This window comes from Lichenostomus cassidix, chromosome 19 (assembly GCF_008360975.1).
Source record: "Lichenostomus cassidix isolate B80296 chromosome 19, HeHo_3.0, whole genome shotgun sequence".
Taxonomy (NCBI): Eukaryota; Metazoa; Chordata; class Aves; order Passeriformes; family Meliphagidae; genus Lichenostomus; species Lichenostomus cassidix.
Genome location: NC_139499.1, coordinates 10768642 through 10783367, shown reverse-complemented (window position 1 = coordinate 10783367; position 14726 = coordinate 10768642). Strand labels below are relative to the sequence as shown.

The following is a 14726-nucleotide window of genomic DNA, read 5'->3' as shown; positions in this document are numbered from 1 at the left end:
GCGCGCGCCCAGCCGAGTAACGGCCTCCGCGCGTGCGCAGGGCCAGCCAGTTGTGGAGGGCGGCGGTGGCGGCGGCGCCAATCCGAGGGTCCGGAGGAGGCGGGGCTACGTTCAAACGTGGTGGCGGCGCACAAGGCAGCTCCTGCGGGGAAGTGGCAGGTCCATCACGATCCGAGTCCCGGTCCCGGTCCCGATCCCGGTCTTGTCCGGTGCACTGAGTGAGTACTGTCTCGACCAGCTGCCAGAGCGGCCCGGTCGCGGCCCGTTTTTCTCGAGCCCGTCTCCTCCAGCCTTGGCGGCACTTTTCCAGCTTGTCTCCAGCTTCTACCGTCTCGGCCGGGCCAGCCCGGTGCCCCTGTATCCCGTTACCCCCACATATATAGATGTGGCGGCACGGCGGACCTGCCGTGGCTGTGGCGGAGAGCACGGGCAGTGCCAGCAGAGCGGGATCCCTGCGGCGAGAGTGGCTCGGACGCGGTCCGGGGTCACGGACTCTGCTTGGGGCTCTGGCCGGGGGCTACCCCAGCGCGCCGCGGCCCCCAGAAGGACCACAGCACAGAGCTGTCCTGTGCAATACCCATTTGATAACAGATCATTGTAACCCTAGGACGGCATTGGTTCTTTCGGGGCAGTTCACCTGAATCATATTTGCTAGCGAGTGAAAATCGAGAATTTTAAGTGTATACGTACATATGTTTGAATCGTCATAGGTCATATAGATAACTAGGATTTTAGCCCTTCCCACCAAAGTCTTTTGCCAGTAAAAATCCCATCTGTTTCAGGACTTACGTATCCACAATCATAACTGTGACTGTCGCAGGAACCCTCAGCTAGGAAGTCCGGCAGGAGATAATAGCATCTGTGTAAACTTGTAGTGGAAGGCTGTTTTGATTGAAGACGGCAAAAAAATTTGGGATACCAGATCTTGGTCTGAGACACAAACTAATAAATTGCACTCATAGAGCATTCTACCTCACAAACCAGAGTCTTGGAGTGGAATTGCACTATAAGGCTCCTTTGTGGACTTGCAGAAACCCAAATAGCTGCAGAAACCAATCCTGTTCTCTATAGAGCCTCCACGTAAAAGTCTGCTCAGCTCTGTTTGTTTTGTTTCAGGCAAGTGTAACCAAATATGTTGCATAACACTTTCCATTTCTCTCTTTTTACGCTGCTTTGTGCCTTGCTTTGTGTCTAAGCTTTGCTCTCATTTTGATTGTTTTAGAAATAAGGTTGACTGAGAACTGGGACAAGATGGCATCTCTGCTCCAAAATGTGAAAGCAACGGTGGCCTGGAGGAAACACCAGCTCCTAGCTGACTTCGATGAGAGCCCTGTGCCTGACAAATTCAAGAGAAGGGCCTCTCTGAGTTCTCTCAATACCATTCGCATGTCTCTAAGGAAACGGGTACCGTTAAAGCGAGTAGAGCTCAATTTTCGTAAAACCTCAACTAGGGAAAGTCTGGGACCGAGACAGACGTGCCAAACTTTTCAGACAGTTAAAAGAACGGCAAAATGTGCTTTTGGAACAGTTTCCCAGGTACTCTGCCTTTGCAGTGAAACGTGAATAGAGTTTAGTTTTTGCTTCAACTCCAGTACTAAGATTTCTGAATTCTGTTCTGAGTGCTGTATTCCAGGGAGTCCATTCCCACGTACTTGCACATCTTAATAGTTGTCTCATAGCCACTAAATTGTAAAATCTTAAATATGTTTTCCTAAAGTATAGACAGGCAAATTATGGATCTGGCAGAATGTGGAGGAAGGTGAAAACATTTTTTTTAGTTTTGTTTTTTAATTTTATTTTTTATTTTATTTTATTCTATTTTGAAATAAAAGCTTTTCCCATACTGTATTTAATCATGTATGGCAGAGCAGCCTTCACAAGGAGGAACTTGGGTGGAGATTGCCATCGCTTGCAAAGAATCGTTACTGAGAAATGTGTGGCACTTTGAATTTTTTTTTGCTTTTACTCATTCTCCTGTACCCATACTATTTAATAGCATGTTCTTCGTCAGATTTAATCTAAATTTGGACTGACAAAATCCGCTACAAGGTAGCAGGGTAGAAGATTTGAGTTTGCGCTTCCCTTTGTTGGAGACCTTGGATTTTTAAACGCATGAGTTCTGTGCTGGGGAGCCTGACTTTTTCCAGCGTAATAGCAGCAGGAGCTTTGTTCCAATGCCTGCTCTGAAGTCCTTGATGAGTGTCAAGGGTTAGGGAAGCAAGAGACTCCTCCAATGCAAATAAGTACAGAGGCTGAGAAACATTCACATGAGTTGAAACTGGATATGAGAATGGAAGCTAGGAATTCAGCCCAAATGTTCCTTGTCTTCCTGGTACCAAACTCTAGGCTTATTGAGTTCATTTAGCCTAACACGTCTAATGCTTCTTTCAGAAAATACAGAAGTCTAGCCAAAGCCCAGTATGCCCAATGGTGACCTTTCCAGCCGAATCCATCAGCAGAAGCCGTGCGACTGGTTCTACCAGAAAAAGAAGTGCTATGCTTCAAACGCCTTGCTATAAGAGTGTTACTCCGGGAGCCAGTTCCAAAGGCGCTCCGAGGTGCAGCAAAAGGGCCTCGCTTTGGCCAACAAGGGTGTCAGAACATAGAGAATGGGGGGATTTCTCATCCTGGCTTGGTAAAAATGCTATCTCTCTCCGGAGATCAAGCAGAGCAGCAGCACTCAAGAGCCCTTATGCATCACCTGGTCCTTCCAGCAGGAGGTTGTAAGTCACATTCTCTTGTAAACCTTATTAGTTTTTTTTAATTACTCTGATTAAAGTATCTGATAAAGTGAAATGCAAGGGATGAAGTTTACTGTCCTATTCCCCTGCTCGAATAGTTCAGAAAGTAGTTCCAGCTCCCAGTATAGACAGGGACTGAGCTCTGCATAAAGCTGAAACATAAAAAGTAATTTTTTGCTGACAGGAAATTTTAAAAGTCTCTCTCCCACTGGCTAAGTTTGCATCGTGTTTCTCAGCACCGGTGCCCATCAGATACCAGAGACATACCTGAGTTCTTTGCTGGTGCCTTTTGGGTAAAGGAAAATGCTCTGTATGTATCTCGCTACTACTTAGTTGTAATTTCTTCGAAGTTGCTATTTGTATCACAGAGATACCGGGAATAGCTCTGCTTATGCTGAGTTCTTTTCAGAATGTAGAGAGATTCCTGCCTCAAAGAACAAAAATTAGTTCAAGGGTTGTGAGCTAGGGAAATACTTTAAAATGCGCACATAGGTTTTTCTTTTGCTCAAAGTCACAAGAAAGGTTAAAGCTAGAAGCTGACTCCAAGCCTTGTGAATCTGAATCCTGCGTCTGAATTGGAAGACAGCCTTCTGGGGGATGAATGAAAGTGCAAAGTGGTTGGCAAATGGAATTAAGAGCATGCTTGCTGCTTCCCTAAATTTCTGTGGGTAAAGTCCAGAGGTAACAAGAGGCATACTGCAGGGATGGAAGCTTGAGTGGTGTCACCTGGTCAACAGCCTGTCCTGTTTTATCTTTAGCAATGATTGTTTGGTTTGCAGAGAGTTTGACTGCGAGTTGGAACTGGTCTCATCAGGGATTTGCCATCTGAAGCGCATCTCCCAGGCATTCGACAATGCCATTGTGAAAGAGGAGAGGTATGTACTGCTTACTGTCTGTCATATTTTGGTACAGGTTACCTCCTCTTGACCATAGGCAATTGTAAGATAAGTAGTCCCTGTAATTCGGGATTAGGAAAAATTGCAGAATGGTGTAACGTAGTTATCCGTTTTTTCTTCGAGATACCTGAGAAGATTAAATCTGCAGTTGGATTTGCAGCTTCTAAAACCTGTCAAATGCTCTCCTTGTCTTCAGTTTCCTTGCTGTGGAAGTCAGATTTTTAGCAGCGAGGGCCTACCTTTTACCTCGTGTGAGAACAGTACTTCCCTGACTCTTGTCTAAAAGCAGTGCCAATCCAGGCTGGGGGAGGAGGCGGAAAAATTCCAGCGCACTGTGTCGCAGTCATTGATGCCTGCATATTTTCATAAAAAGAACCCTTTAAGTAGGTAGCGTTATGTTACCAAACGATCCATGGTACCTAGAGGAAGAAGCCTCTTATAAAACACCTTGGTTAATCCATGAGGTGGTAGGCTGCTGTATTTGTGAAGGTTCTATAATTCTGAATTAGACATATTAAGAGAGTAAAATCTAAAGGTCAGAAGTCCTGTCACAGGATGATTCCCTAAACCTCTTCCTCTCTTAGAATACTTGATATCAAGCATTCCATAACTAAATGTCAAGCGCCTCAAATTCTCTAGAGAAAGTTTAGCATCAAGTACTTTACCTGCAAAGGGGTAAGGGCTTAGCATCCCAGATAATTGCAGAAATTTTTACCAATGGGACTGTGTCTAGATAACTTTAGGTTAAAGCTTGTATTGAGTTAATTTTATCATATCCACTGAAGTTCACTAAATCTCACTCCCGATATTCTCCCATCTGCTAGTGATATGACAGTTTCTCTCATTCGTAACTGAAGATAGTAGCACCCAGGTAAAGTAGTCATTAATTTCCCTCATCTATGCCTGCATGCATCTGTGGGGAGAAAACCTGCTGTTTAGAGACAGAAAGGCTTATTAACTCATGCTGCTTTTAAGGCAGAATTATGCTGTCTCTGCTATAGCAGACTATTGTGCAGTTGTAAAACTTCACCTCCAAATTGTGGATTAGTGAGTCCTTGTGGGTTCACAGTGAACTTCCTATGCAAACATCAGCTTTTCTCACCCCAGACCAGAAAACTACCGGTACTAATGTTTTTGTCATTCAAGTTCAGTTCTCACTGGTTACTAATGATCACAAAGCATGAGAGAACCAGCACATAATCCTGTCTGTAAAATCCTGTCTGATTTTACAGCCTTTCTTTTCCATCCCTTGATTTATTGTAGCAGTTGAGTCCACACTATCACAATTAACACCAGCTCATGACTGTATTGGTGGCATTTTTAAACACAGCAATTGTACCCAAATGGATGGGATATGAGTATCTTCACCCACTATGATGGAAATGTTCTTTTTATTAAAGGGAAAGGTACATCCTGAGTACTGTCCTATTTAAGCAATGACGATAGGTGTAAGACACTTTGCTGTAACTTTTCAAGAAAAATGAGAGCAGTTTCAAATGCTTGATTGATGCTTTAAACAGTGATGTGTACTGCCCTCACAAAGTAATTTGGTCCAGTTCTCCTGCACGTGTAGATGCATACAATGTGCTCTGTTACTGCCTGGTTTGTAGGTTGTCTACTGGAATAATCGTGAAATGAACTTTTTTGGAGGTGCCTTTAGTCTTGTGTGAGACTTTCTGTTCTGGTATCCAGTTGCCGTGAGTTTTAATGTTAGAGCTCCCTTTTCAATTTTGTCATGATGAAGCAAACCTTAATCTCAAATGATCGTTTCCAACTCTATGTATTACTCTAATGTTGTTCATTTTCGTGAATTAGATTGTATGACAAGAAATGCTCCTGTTACTAGTTAAAATATTGCACTACTTGTGTAGTGCCTTTTACGTTCACTGAAGATAACAAAGTATGCTTTAGGTAGTGTTTAGAACAGTTACACATTGAAAGTGTATCTTTCTCTCATCTGTTTTCCAGCAATTTGTGTGACAACCAGTTGATTAGCTCTTCGTGCTGCTAATGAAGTCCTCTTGTTCTTCTGCAGGCAACAAGCGATATCAAACTACTGCTATCTAATGACACAAAACTTACAGTCTGCACATCGATCCCTGAAACTTTCTCAAGCTATCAGAAGGCAAGCAAAGAAACTCCATCAAACACTTGGTACCTAGACAGAGATGGCTGTAACTATTGCTTTTGTGTTTCCAATTTTATAACCACATATAAAGGAGAGGTCTGTATAGCACCTGAAAGGATGCACTCTATACACTTAAATGAGCCGAGACAGTTTGCAATTTTTACTTTTTTTTTGCAGTTCAGGCTGCTCAGGCCTTCCCTTGCTTTCTTTTTTCAAGTAAAGAGAGAATCCAAATGGTACCAACCACAGTGTATTATCTCCTACTGAGATGAGGGAACCATCTGGAAAGTGACTTTCATGAGGCAGTAAGTACTTAGAAACTGATGCTGAACTGGCCGGTAAGAATGGCCAAAGCAAGGGCCACAGACTCATGAAGGGTAATCCTAGGTATCCAGTGGCCATGAGTTTTAGCGTAAGTACTTTCCATGTGAAAAATACTGGTCTCTTACTTTGAAAGCCCAACTTTTTTTTTTTTTTTTTGGTTATGAGCAAACTAAAAGTTATTCTTCATCTTAGCTGGAAGTTAATACTAGTGTCTGAGCTCTAACAAAAACTGCCATTCCAAAGCAAGCTTCTGTGGAGTCACTCGTGCCACAAGAGCAGAGCCATATTATGACTCTTAGTTCATGGCCTTAAGGATTAGCCTAACTAATCCTATCTTAGGTAGTTTGGTTCCAGACAAATCGGAGCAACTTTGTCATTTCTTACTGCTGCTTTAGATAGCATCCTGGCAGTTGAGTTACACATTGCTTTTGTGCTACATCTGTCTTTTAGTTATACACAGAAATTTGTAACGGCAATTGATGTAACCTCTTGCAATTACTGTTATTGGCCAATATCACAGTGTGAGTATCTTATTTGATTATGTATACTTAGCATTTGATACCTGTATTTTGCTTCTGATTACTTAAAAAAAAATTAACATTCATTTGACAAGCTTCTTTTGGTAGATCATTTGGTATAACAATGTTTAGTCTTTCAAATTAAAGCAAAGATTTCTCAAGTTTCTAGAGTTCAACAGCAGGGCTGTTTTCCACGGTAAGCTTTGCACAGGATTCTCCAATCATGTTCACACCAAAATGAACCTTCAAACAGAAGACTGATTTGGGAAACTTTGCTCTACTTGATAATTGTTGAGATGTGCATGTAACTTAGTTCCAGTGTAATTAAAATTTTAATGGTATCAGGTATAAACATGAAAAGCATTCAATTATGATGTGTCAGTATTGATTTTAAACTCGCTCGTAAGTTTTCTTTTTTTTCCTTGTCAAATTAAACTAGTTTGAAACAGTTAACGAGGCTTGGCAATACGAAAGCAACCCTTCCAGCCTGATGACTTCTAGAGTTTCAGATGACTGAGAATTTTAGCTTATGTTACCTCTTGATGTAGTGTTCATCTGTTTTGTGGGCCGTTTTTTAGGGGTTTTTAACCGCATTTCTACATGGAAGTCTAGAAATGTACAGCGTCTCAAAGTTATTCTTTGCATGTCCTGCATATATACTTCTATAAAGCTTTCACAAAGATGGTGTGACATTACTGAAATACCTTCTATGATTTTGAAAAGGAAGGCGGGTTGGAGTTTTGTGAAAAGTGGACCTCTGATTTAAGTATTATTTCAGACAGATTGAACAGCCTCTATTTATACTGTTTCCACCAGCTGCTAGGACATGAACAATGATGATTGATATTTCCAAATTCACTAGTAAGAAGAATCGGTGACACTGTTTGTTTAAAGGCAAGAAAGGTTTTATTTAAGTGACTAATCTGTTTTAAGATTTTAAAAACCAGCTCACATCAAAATCTATAGCAGTTGTAGAAATTTTACTGCTCATTTAATATTAAGAAATTCATTATTGTACATTTTTGAATCTTTACAAGGCAGCCATAAGAAATATAAACATTTGTCACCAGATAGAACCATCTCACTGACAAACAATATTTAAAAGTATGCATTTAATAAAACTGTAGACTGAAAGAACACCTACGATTTCAAGTTTCCTTGTGTGAATTCAGTTGTAAGGGGACTGCCCCTTTTCTCCCCCACAAATAGAAAAACAAGTTACGCATAAGACTTGGGGTTCTGTGAGAGGACTGCCATTCTGGGCTGTACACCAGTCATCCAGGAATAACCTCACCTTTCAAACTTACCATCTGTAAATCGTTTCAATGTTGCTATACCAGTTACAATGTTGGTATACCATCTCCCAGCATGTCACAGTAAACCTGCCTCTCTCTTTTCCCCCTCATCCGTTCTGTACATCCATACAAATGACAAATGAACTGTCAATTTGTTTTATCTTCCCCAACCCCTCCAAATTCCATTCCATTTCAAGGATAGCTTATTTAGATAAATACAAGTAGAGGGTAAACTGTAATAATCCCTGTAGTATGTTTGGCTTGAATTAAAATGAGCAAAAGAGCCAACACATGCCTTCAATTCCAGAGTCCATGGTACACGATTCTAGCTGTTTCACACCTTTTCTTAATTCTGAAAAACAGATCTTTTCATCCAGAAAATTTGCTATTACTTCCATTTTTTATGGGGGTTCTGAATTTAGGCTCATCTGTATGAATGTATAGTTACCTTGAGTAACTAAACATCATGGAAATCTTAATTACCTTGACAATCCCACAATTTCTCCTTAAGCTACGAATACAGACCATGAGGAATCATTGCTCTTAGAGAAGCTGAGAAGGTAGGCTGGAAAGTTTTGTGTTTGTAGGAATTCTAGCCTGTACCAGCTCAGCTCCAGATGAGGATGAAAGTGGCACTTTCTCCCTGGCATGCCTGACATGAAAAATTCAGTGAAGACATCCTGAGTTCAGATGTTACATGTCAATCTCTAATCAGAAAAGTATGAAATTGTGGTGCACAATCCTCTCCGTTATCAAGCCAATGAGCTTATCAAAAAGGTACCCATGCTCCAATCATCTGGTCCCATGATGATGTACTCACCTTTCTGCAGCCTAGATGGCAAGAGGGGGAAAAATGGAGAAAATCCTATTTGTTTGGTAAAACCTAAAAATACCTACTGGTTTCAGGTGTTATTTAAAATGCTTATAAACAAAGATTTTGGCAAATTTAAATCAGAAAACAATATGAAAGAAGAAAAAAAATTCCTTTCCCTGTCTAAATTAATTCAATTAAGTACCTGATAATACTATAGATCTAAGTACTGAGGATTTGTTAAATACACACATTAGTAGTGTTCTGGCTAAAGAAAGACTGCAATGTATAAAAAGGACAACTCGTTCACTAGTAATGGCAAACAAAGGCTACTTCACAGAATAGCGGAGCTTCTGAATAAAATGTCATTGTCCTGTGTAGACTGTCCTGTGTGTAATTTTTTTTTCTCTAGTTTACTGATAGTTCCACTATCTGTAACCTAGAGAAAAAAAAATAGTTCCACTATCAGTAACCGTGAAAGTTTTAGCTGTTTGGAAGTGACTTCCCTAGGTCCTGGAGGAAAAGGTGATGTAATCTGTAAATAGTAAGACTAGTTTAATGTAAACAAATAAAACTGACAGCTCTCATGAACCCCAATGAACAAGAACTACCAAGACTGCATCATTTATACACCTAACAAATTTTTATCCAGAATAGATACAAACCATGCCACAAAACTAAACAGGAATACTTTGGTCAAGCAAGAATCTATTCCAAGAGCAGTAGTGTATGCAAACAAAAATATTTTTCAAAATAAGCGGATTTGGATTAACATCACTATTCAATTCTGCAATCTATACAATGATATCTTTTTCCAAACTTACCTAGCTAGACAACAAAATTGAACAGACAGCCATTGCTGCTGTGTTTGTGTTGGTTTTATTGTTTTTTTCAATGTATATTGGTTACAAATTTGCTGTGAAAGCAAAACCAAAACTTAAGTGTCTTCCAGCAGCTATAGACACGTACACACAGACAAAACCAAAACACCACGGTTGAGAAGGTGTGTTTTCACAATATCTCAACTCTACCACTGCTATTAATCACAGCCATTTTTTTACAGTAATTTAAAATGGATCCATATTAACAGGACAAAGTAAACGCCTTCAACTGTGGCTTACTTTGCATTGACCCGTACTGCGGCCTTAGCACCCACTGGACTAACAATTTTGTGTCTGACAATTTCATTTATGTTTCCTCCGTTCAGCACGTTAAAAGAACGTGCTTTTCCATTACAGACCGGAGGCACTAAACAACTGATGGTGCTGAAACAACTGGCGAGTATGTTCTGTGGGCACACCCACCTGACTTATCTGACCCTTTCCCTTTCATGTATGCTAAAACACTTTCATAGCCTATGTAGTTTAAGTAAGTGCTGACTGCACAGAAACTGCAGCAATGAGAATCTTGCAATCAAGAATAAGATGACTGTAGGATCAAACTTACCCTTGGCAAATGGCCTGCCTGGGGGACTGATCTTCCACAAAAACACAAGTAAAACCAAAATCCAGTCGCAAGCTGCATGCCTATGAATAACTGGAAGCGGTTTCATGTGGACTAAGTGAGTAACTAAGAGGCCTGTATCACCGTTTTGCTAAAGCACAGCTGGAGCGTGCGATCACGAGATAAATTATTCTAGCCATGAGCAATTGGCAGTACCGGAATTACGCAAATGCCATATAAGCTGACACATATTGCACGAAAACGAAGTTAGGGAGAATATTTTCAGCTTGATTTCAATACCACATGTAGAAACTTTGAAATTGTTACCACTCTAAATCATACACACACACACACACACACACACACACACACACACGTTTTACTGCTATAAGCTAATATTCTTAAGGAAAGCCAGCACCGTGACTACTGTAAAGGTGACCCAGCTATTAAAAGAAATGCACAGAATCAGAGTTTTCATGACGTGGTACCCTGAAAAATGACATTACGTCTCCAAGAGTAAAAGACAGCCCTTTAGAACCTAGGAGATTTTTCTGACCTTGTACTCTGACACTACTTCCTTCAATACAGTCACAGAAATACACACAGATCCCTCTTTTGAAAGGAAGTTGACCTTTCTACCACAGCAACTTAAAACAAAAAAATAGGTTTTCAAGTCTCTTGGGTGATAGAGGTAGATGGCTAAAGCAACAGTAGCTTTGAACAGGAATAGTGATTACTGTCAGGAGACATGCTACACAACATCCAGTGCTTAAACAGAACTTTTTAATCAGTCAGTATTTCAGACCCCTCAGCAAACTTAAAATTTTCCCAGTGAGTTCCTCTCTCACAAGCCTTGGATTCCCATGGCTATTTAAAACTAACAAGCCGGAGCGTGCTAACGGTAAACTTGCTGGAAAGAGATGGATTCTGGTGCACCTGTGCAACCTCCTCCTAGTGCAGAGCACAGGAGAAGAAATGGACTATGTGATTAGAATTAATAAATGTGGAGAGCCAAGACAGAACACAGAATAATTCCTCCAATTTCATGGGTTCAAGAACTACGATACTACTGGGAAAGCATTTGTAAATGTGAAGACTGCTTCAATGTAGTTTGCAAATTATCATCCATTTAGCTTTTGTAGCTGGCTGACATGGCAACAGAGCATAAAATCCCAGCCCCTTGTAATGTATTTACCTGCTCCTAAGTGTTTGCTACCTAACTTTTTATGCATTTCCTTAATCTTCAGCAGACATTATCCTTTCCCCTACAGGAAGCATTATTAAAAAAAAAACCCCAAACTTACTGATGTGCCAGAGATATTTCAGGAAGTTTGGAATAGGTAACTGACAATCTTTCCAAGTAATATCTGAAAACATAAATCAAAGATCTCCACTTATAAGTTACTTTGCTGCCTCTTAAGGCAAAAGTTACACTCCCATGCCCTTCCAAAAGCACACTGAAACATTAGGGTTAACAGGGAGTATAGACTTATGTTAACTTCTGCACTGTCTTAATAGTTTGCCATCACATTTCTTGTTTTACATGTTAACTTTTAAAATCATTAACCAACTTGCGGAGAGACTGTTTCTGGTCTAGCAAAACCTGAAAGGGGGGTGGAGAGGCACAACACCCTCTCCACCCCAATTCCCTGAAATAAAAAACAAACCACAAACCTGGAAAAGAAACATCTTATTGACTTCAAGGTTTCTCAGGGTCAATAGTCTGTTTTTAACTCTTAAAAAAAAGGGTTTTTTATGTGCATTTGTAACTTCATTGCAGCTTTTAAAACATGCGTCAGTTCAGTCATTGAAGTTCTCCCAATGAGTTTCTCTCGGTGGAAATATCTGCATGAAGAATCTGCAAACTGCTACTACGTTAAACTAACTATAATGCTTTAGAAATATTACTGCTTAGGGAAAATGTCACACATTTTACTTCTAGTAAGTCCATTGAGAGATCAGAGAGAAATTTACATCACTAGAAAAATGTCTATGTGGCACCTGTAATTTCACACGTCCGCTCTTTGAAGGTCAAATACTATAATTCTGAATGCTACAGATTGTCTTAACACAGCAATTACTGTAAAGCGTGAGAAGGTAAACAATTTACTAATTTACTTAGTTACTTTTTTCCTTTCAGTGTAAAGATTCTAGTTAGAATAATTCAAAAAGTGATTGCTCTGAAGTTTGCAGATCCCTTAATAAAATGGTTCCCTTTAATTTGCCCTCTTAGGATCTGACTCTTGGACTGAGAAGATAAGAACCATCATCTTTGAAGTAGTCCACACATTTTTGCACAGTCACCAAGTTCCACAAACAACATGATCTTTGTACAGTTGCACGCTACTTTGTTTACAACAACACTAACTGTGTTCAAACTGTGGCAGACACATTTATATTTAACATGGAGTTTTTATGTTTGGTTCACAAGTGAAGTCCTCTCCTTTGTCCGGCACCTCGCGCAAACACGAGTGCCCATGTTGGAGTCTGTCGGTCGACACTGTAGGCAGAAAGGGAACCTTGAGTTTAAGGCACCCAAAAAGCATCTCGTTCTACAAATCATAACCACCTGTTATTGTAGTTCCCATTGCTGCTTCCCTTTATCGCTTTATTGAAAAGTGAAGTGGAAACAGACATGACTATTTAATGTCTAAAGTGTAAACCTTCTCTGTAACCTACAGGACCTACTGTTTATATTGTTTTGGGTGCAGCTAGTTAGCTGATACCACAATCCTTCTGAGTAAAATTAGTATCTTTTCCTCTTATTGCACATATTATATTTGTTCTAGAGAATAACCCAAGATATTTCCTTGCTGCTTTGATGACAAACTTGCGATAGTTTTAGATTGTTTTAAACTTTCCCAATAAACGTGACAAGAGGAAGAGACCGGAAGTGCCCCACTTGGTGTGAGAAGGCGGATTTCAGAACAGGGAAGACTCCGAGGTGCAAGTTCCCATCTACTTAGTTTGAAGCCACCTAAATACTATCTTTGAGGCATGCCTATGAGTTTAATGGAGTGCACCCAAGATCTACATTCCCAATCCTCCTAGGGAACAGATTCAAATTTGTGAACTCCACCTCGAACCCAAGCAATGGAGGGCAAATGCCTGTCATGATCTTTGTCTGATTCAGGCTGGCTCTGAGCACGTTCTGGCTTGGGGTTCAAAGAGGGCGGGTCGGGTTGCTGTACAGACATAGTCCTGCGGAGGTGGTTTCTCTTGCGCAAAAACTCAGGTTGGGAGTGGAGGCCAAAGCTGCCTTTTCTCAGGATCATCCGAGAGTTGTTCTTTTTGGGTCGTGAATGGAGACTGAACTCCAGTGAGGCCAAGTGGGCTGCATAACCTTCACTGAGGAACTGAAATAGGAAGGAAAGAAAGGGAGTGACAAATTACTGCTGCACTGACGTATGAGCTCAATGAGGAATTGAGTTTTGATCACTGGCATCCTGGTTAGACATCTACAGAGTAATAATACTCCTCTTCCCTTGCTTTTTTTTTAAGTGACCTGTTCTATTTTGTCATTCAGAAATATGCAATGCATGAGCTCATAGATACAACCTGCAACCGCTTGATCCTCTTTACTATTCACCCTTCCAGCAAATGCCTCATTTGTAACCCAAGCTGCCCTTCTTTGAAATACTTTGTGCGAGTTAGCACATGCATTCACTTGCGTGCATTTCCTCATTTTCCCTGGGACTTCCTGATTGAATAGCAACAGTTACATTACTTACTTGGCACTGTGCCTGGTATTTCTTAGTGGATCGTCCAACTATGTAGATCTGGGATGGTGACAGAGCCAAGACACTGTACACAGAAATATCCTTCATGGAACCATATGCGGCACAGATTTTGATGTGGCACTGAAACAAACATTACTTCCAAAGTGAATGCTCTATTGAACACCATGCAACTACAAGGCTGGCACTTTATTTGCAGTGAAGCAGCATATGAATTCATTGTTAAAAATTTCATTCTGTAAACTACAGAAAGCTAAATCGGTCTGCCTGCATGCCACGAGGAGTTACAGCTATGTGCACAGGAAAGAACAAGCAGTTCATTTATTTATTTGTCACGATTGAAGGTCTCTATGGATGTTTTATCAGCTTTCCTTGCTCTTTAGTGAGAAGCGAGAAAAGAAATGAGGAATGGCAAAAAAACTTTGTGACGGTAAGATTAACTGTTCAGAAAGAAGGGAGATCTCTAGTGAATGACATTCTCTGAAAAGAGGTTTTAAGGCTATAAATACGTTTCTAGTACCTCTTGTACGAGATTCCGGAGAAAAATGGTCTTTTGTCGCAGTGGGTCGTGAACAAGTCCATCTGAGAAGAAGATCATCCCTTGCGGGAAGTTGTGTTGGGACAACCATGAAACCACACGCTGTTTTTGCATGTCTGGACGGCCGGTGATATAGATAATCAGATATCCCAGGTCCTGCCAATGCCTGCCAGAAGAAGCAGTTAAATTATGTTAGTGCAGAAAGAAAAACAACACCCACAGACCAAGTCAGCATCTTTTCTCAGACCAGTTAGATGTCAGATGTTATCCTTCAACACGCAGCATGCCTAAGTTT

At 40.7% G+C, this 14726-nt stretch overlaps 2 protein-coding genes across 10 annotated transcripts in view; one reads left to right on the top strand and one right to left on the bottom strand.

Moving 5' to 3' along the window:
- Window positions 1-77: 77 nt before the first annotated feature.
- Window positions 78-7746, top strand: PIMREG (PICALM interacting mitotic regulator). 5 transcript variants are annotated; one of them, XM_085078671.1, is made up of 6 exons: window positions 98-218; window positions 1223-1536; window positions 2392-2720; window positions 3521-3616; window positions 4462-4508; window positions 5673-5805. In XM_085078671.1, the coding sequence occupies exons 2-5, from the start codon at window positions 1252-1254 to the stop codon at window positions 4490-4492; spliced, it is 741 nt and encodes a 246-aa protein (XP_084934797.1). In that variant the 5' UTR covers window positions 98-218; window positions 1223-1251; the 3' UTR covers window positions 4493-4508; window positions 5673-5805. The 5 variants fall into 5 exon arrangements, with proteins under 5 accessions (XP_084934799.1, XP_084934797.1, XP_084934796.1 ...); XM_085078670.1 differs by having other exon boundaries at window positions 2392-2723; XM_085078673.1 differs by lacking the exon at window positions 4462-4508 and having other exon boundaries at window positions 78-218; window positions 2392-2723; window positions 5673-7746.
- Window positions 7747-9337: 1591 nt separating this feature from the next.
- The window catches only part of PITPNM3 (PITPNM family member 3), a 38226-nt gene continuing 32837 nt past the window's right edge, over window positions 9338-14726 (bottom strand). For all 5 annotated transcript variants that reach the window (XM_085078656.1, XM_085078655.1, XM_085078658.1 and 2 more), the window contains 3 exons: window positions 14414-14597; window positions 13888-14016; window positions 9338-13512 (listed from right to left, as the gene is read on the bottom strand). In XM_085078656.1, coding sequence (XP_084934782.1) covers window positions 13204-13512; window positions 13888-14016; window positions 14414-14597 — 622 coding nt within the window. In that variant the 3' untranslated portion in view covers window positions 9338-13203. The remainder of the gene's footprint in view (window positions 13513-13887; window positions 14017-14413; window positions 14598-14726) is intronic.

Excerpts from the sequence above, each read along its gene's own strand:
- PIMREG (XM_085078673.1), top strand. The coding sequence starts at position 1,252 with ATGGCATCTCTGCTCCAAAATGTGAAAGCAACGGTGGCCTGGAGGAAA. Across the intron at positions 1,537-2,391 it reads CTTTTGGAACAGTTTCCCAG|AAAATACAGAAGTCTAGCCA; the intron begins GTACTCTGCCTT and ends TGCTTCTTTCAG. Across the intron at positions 3,617-5,672 it reads GCCATTGTGAAAGAGGAGAG|GCAACAAGCGATATCAAACT; the intron begins GTATGTACTGCT and ends GTTCTTCTGCAG.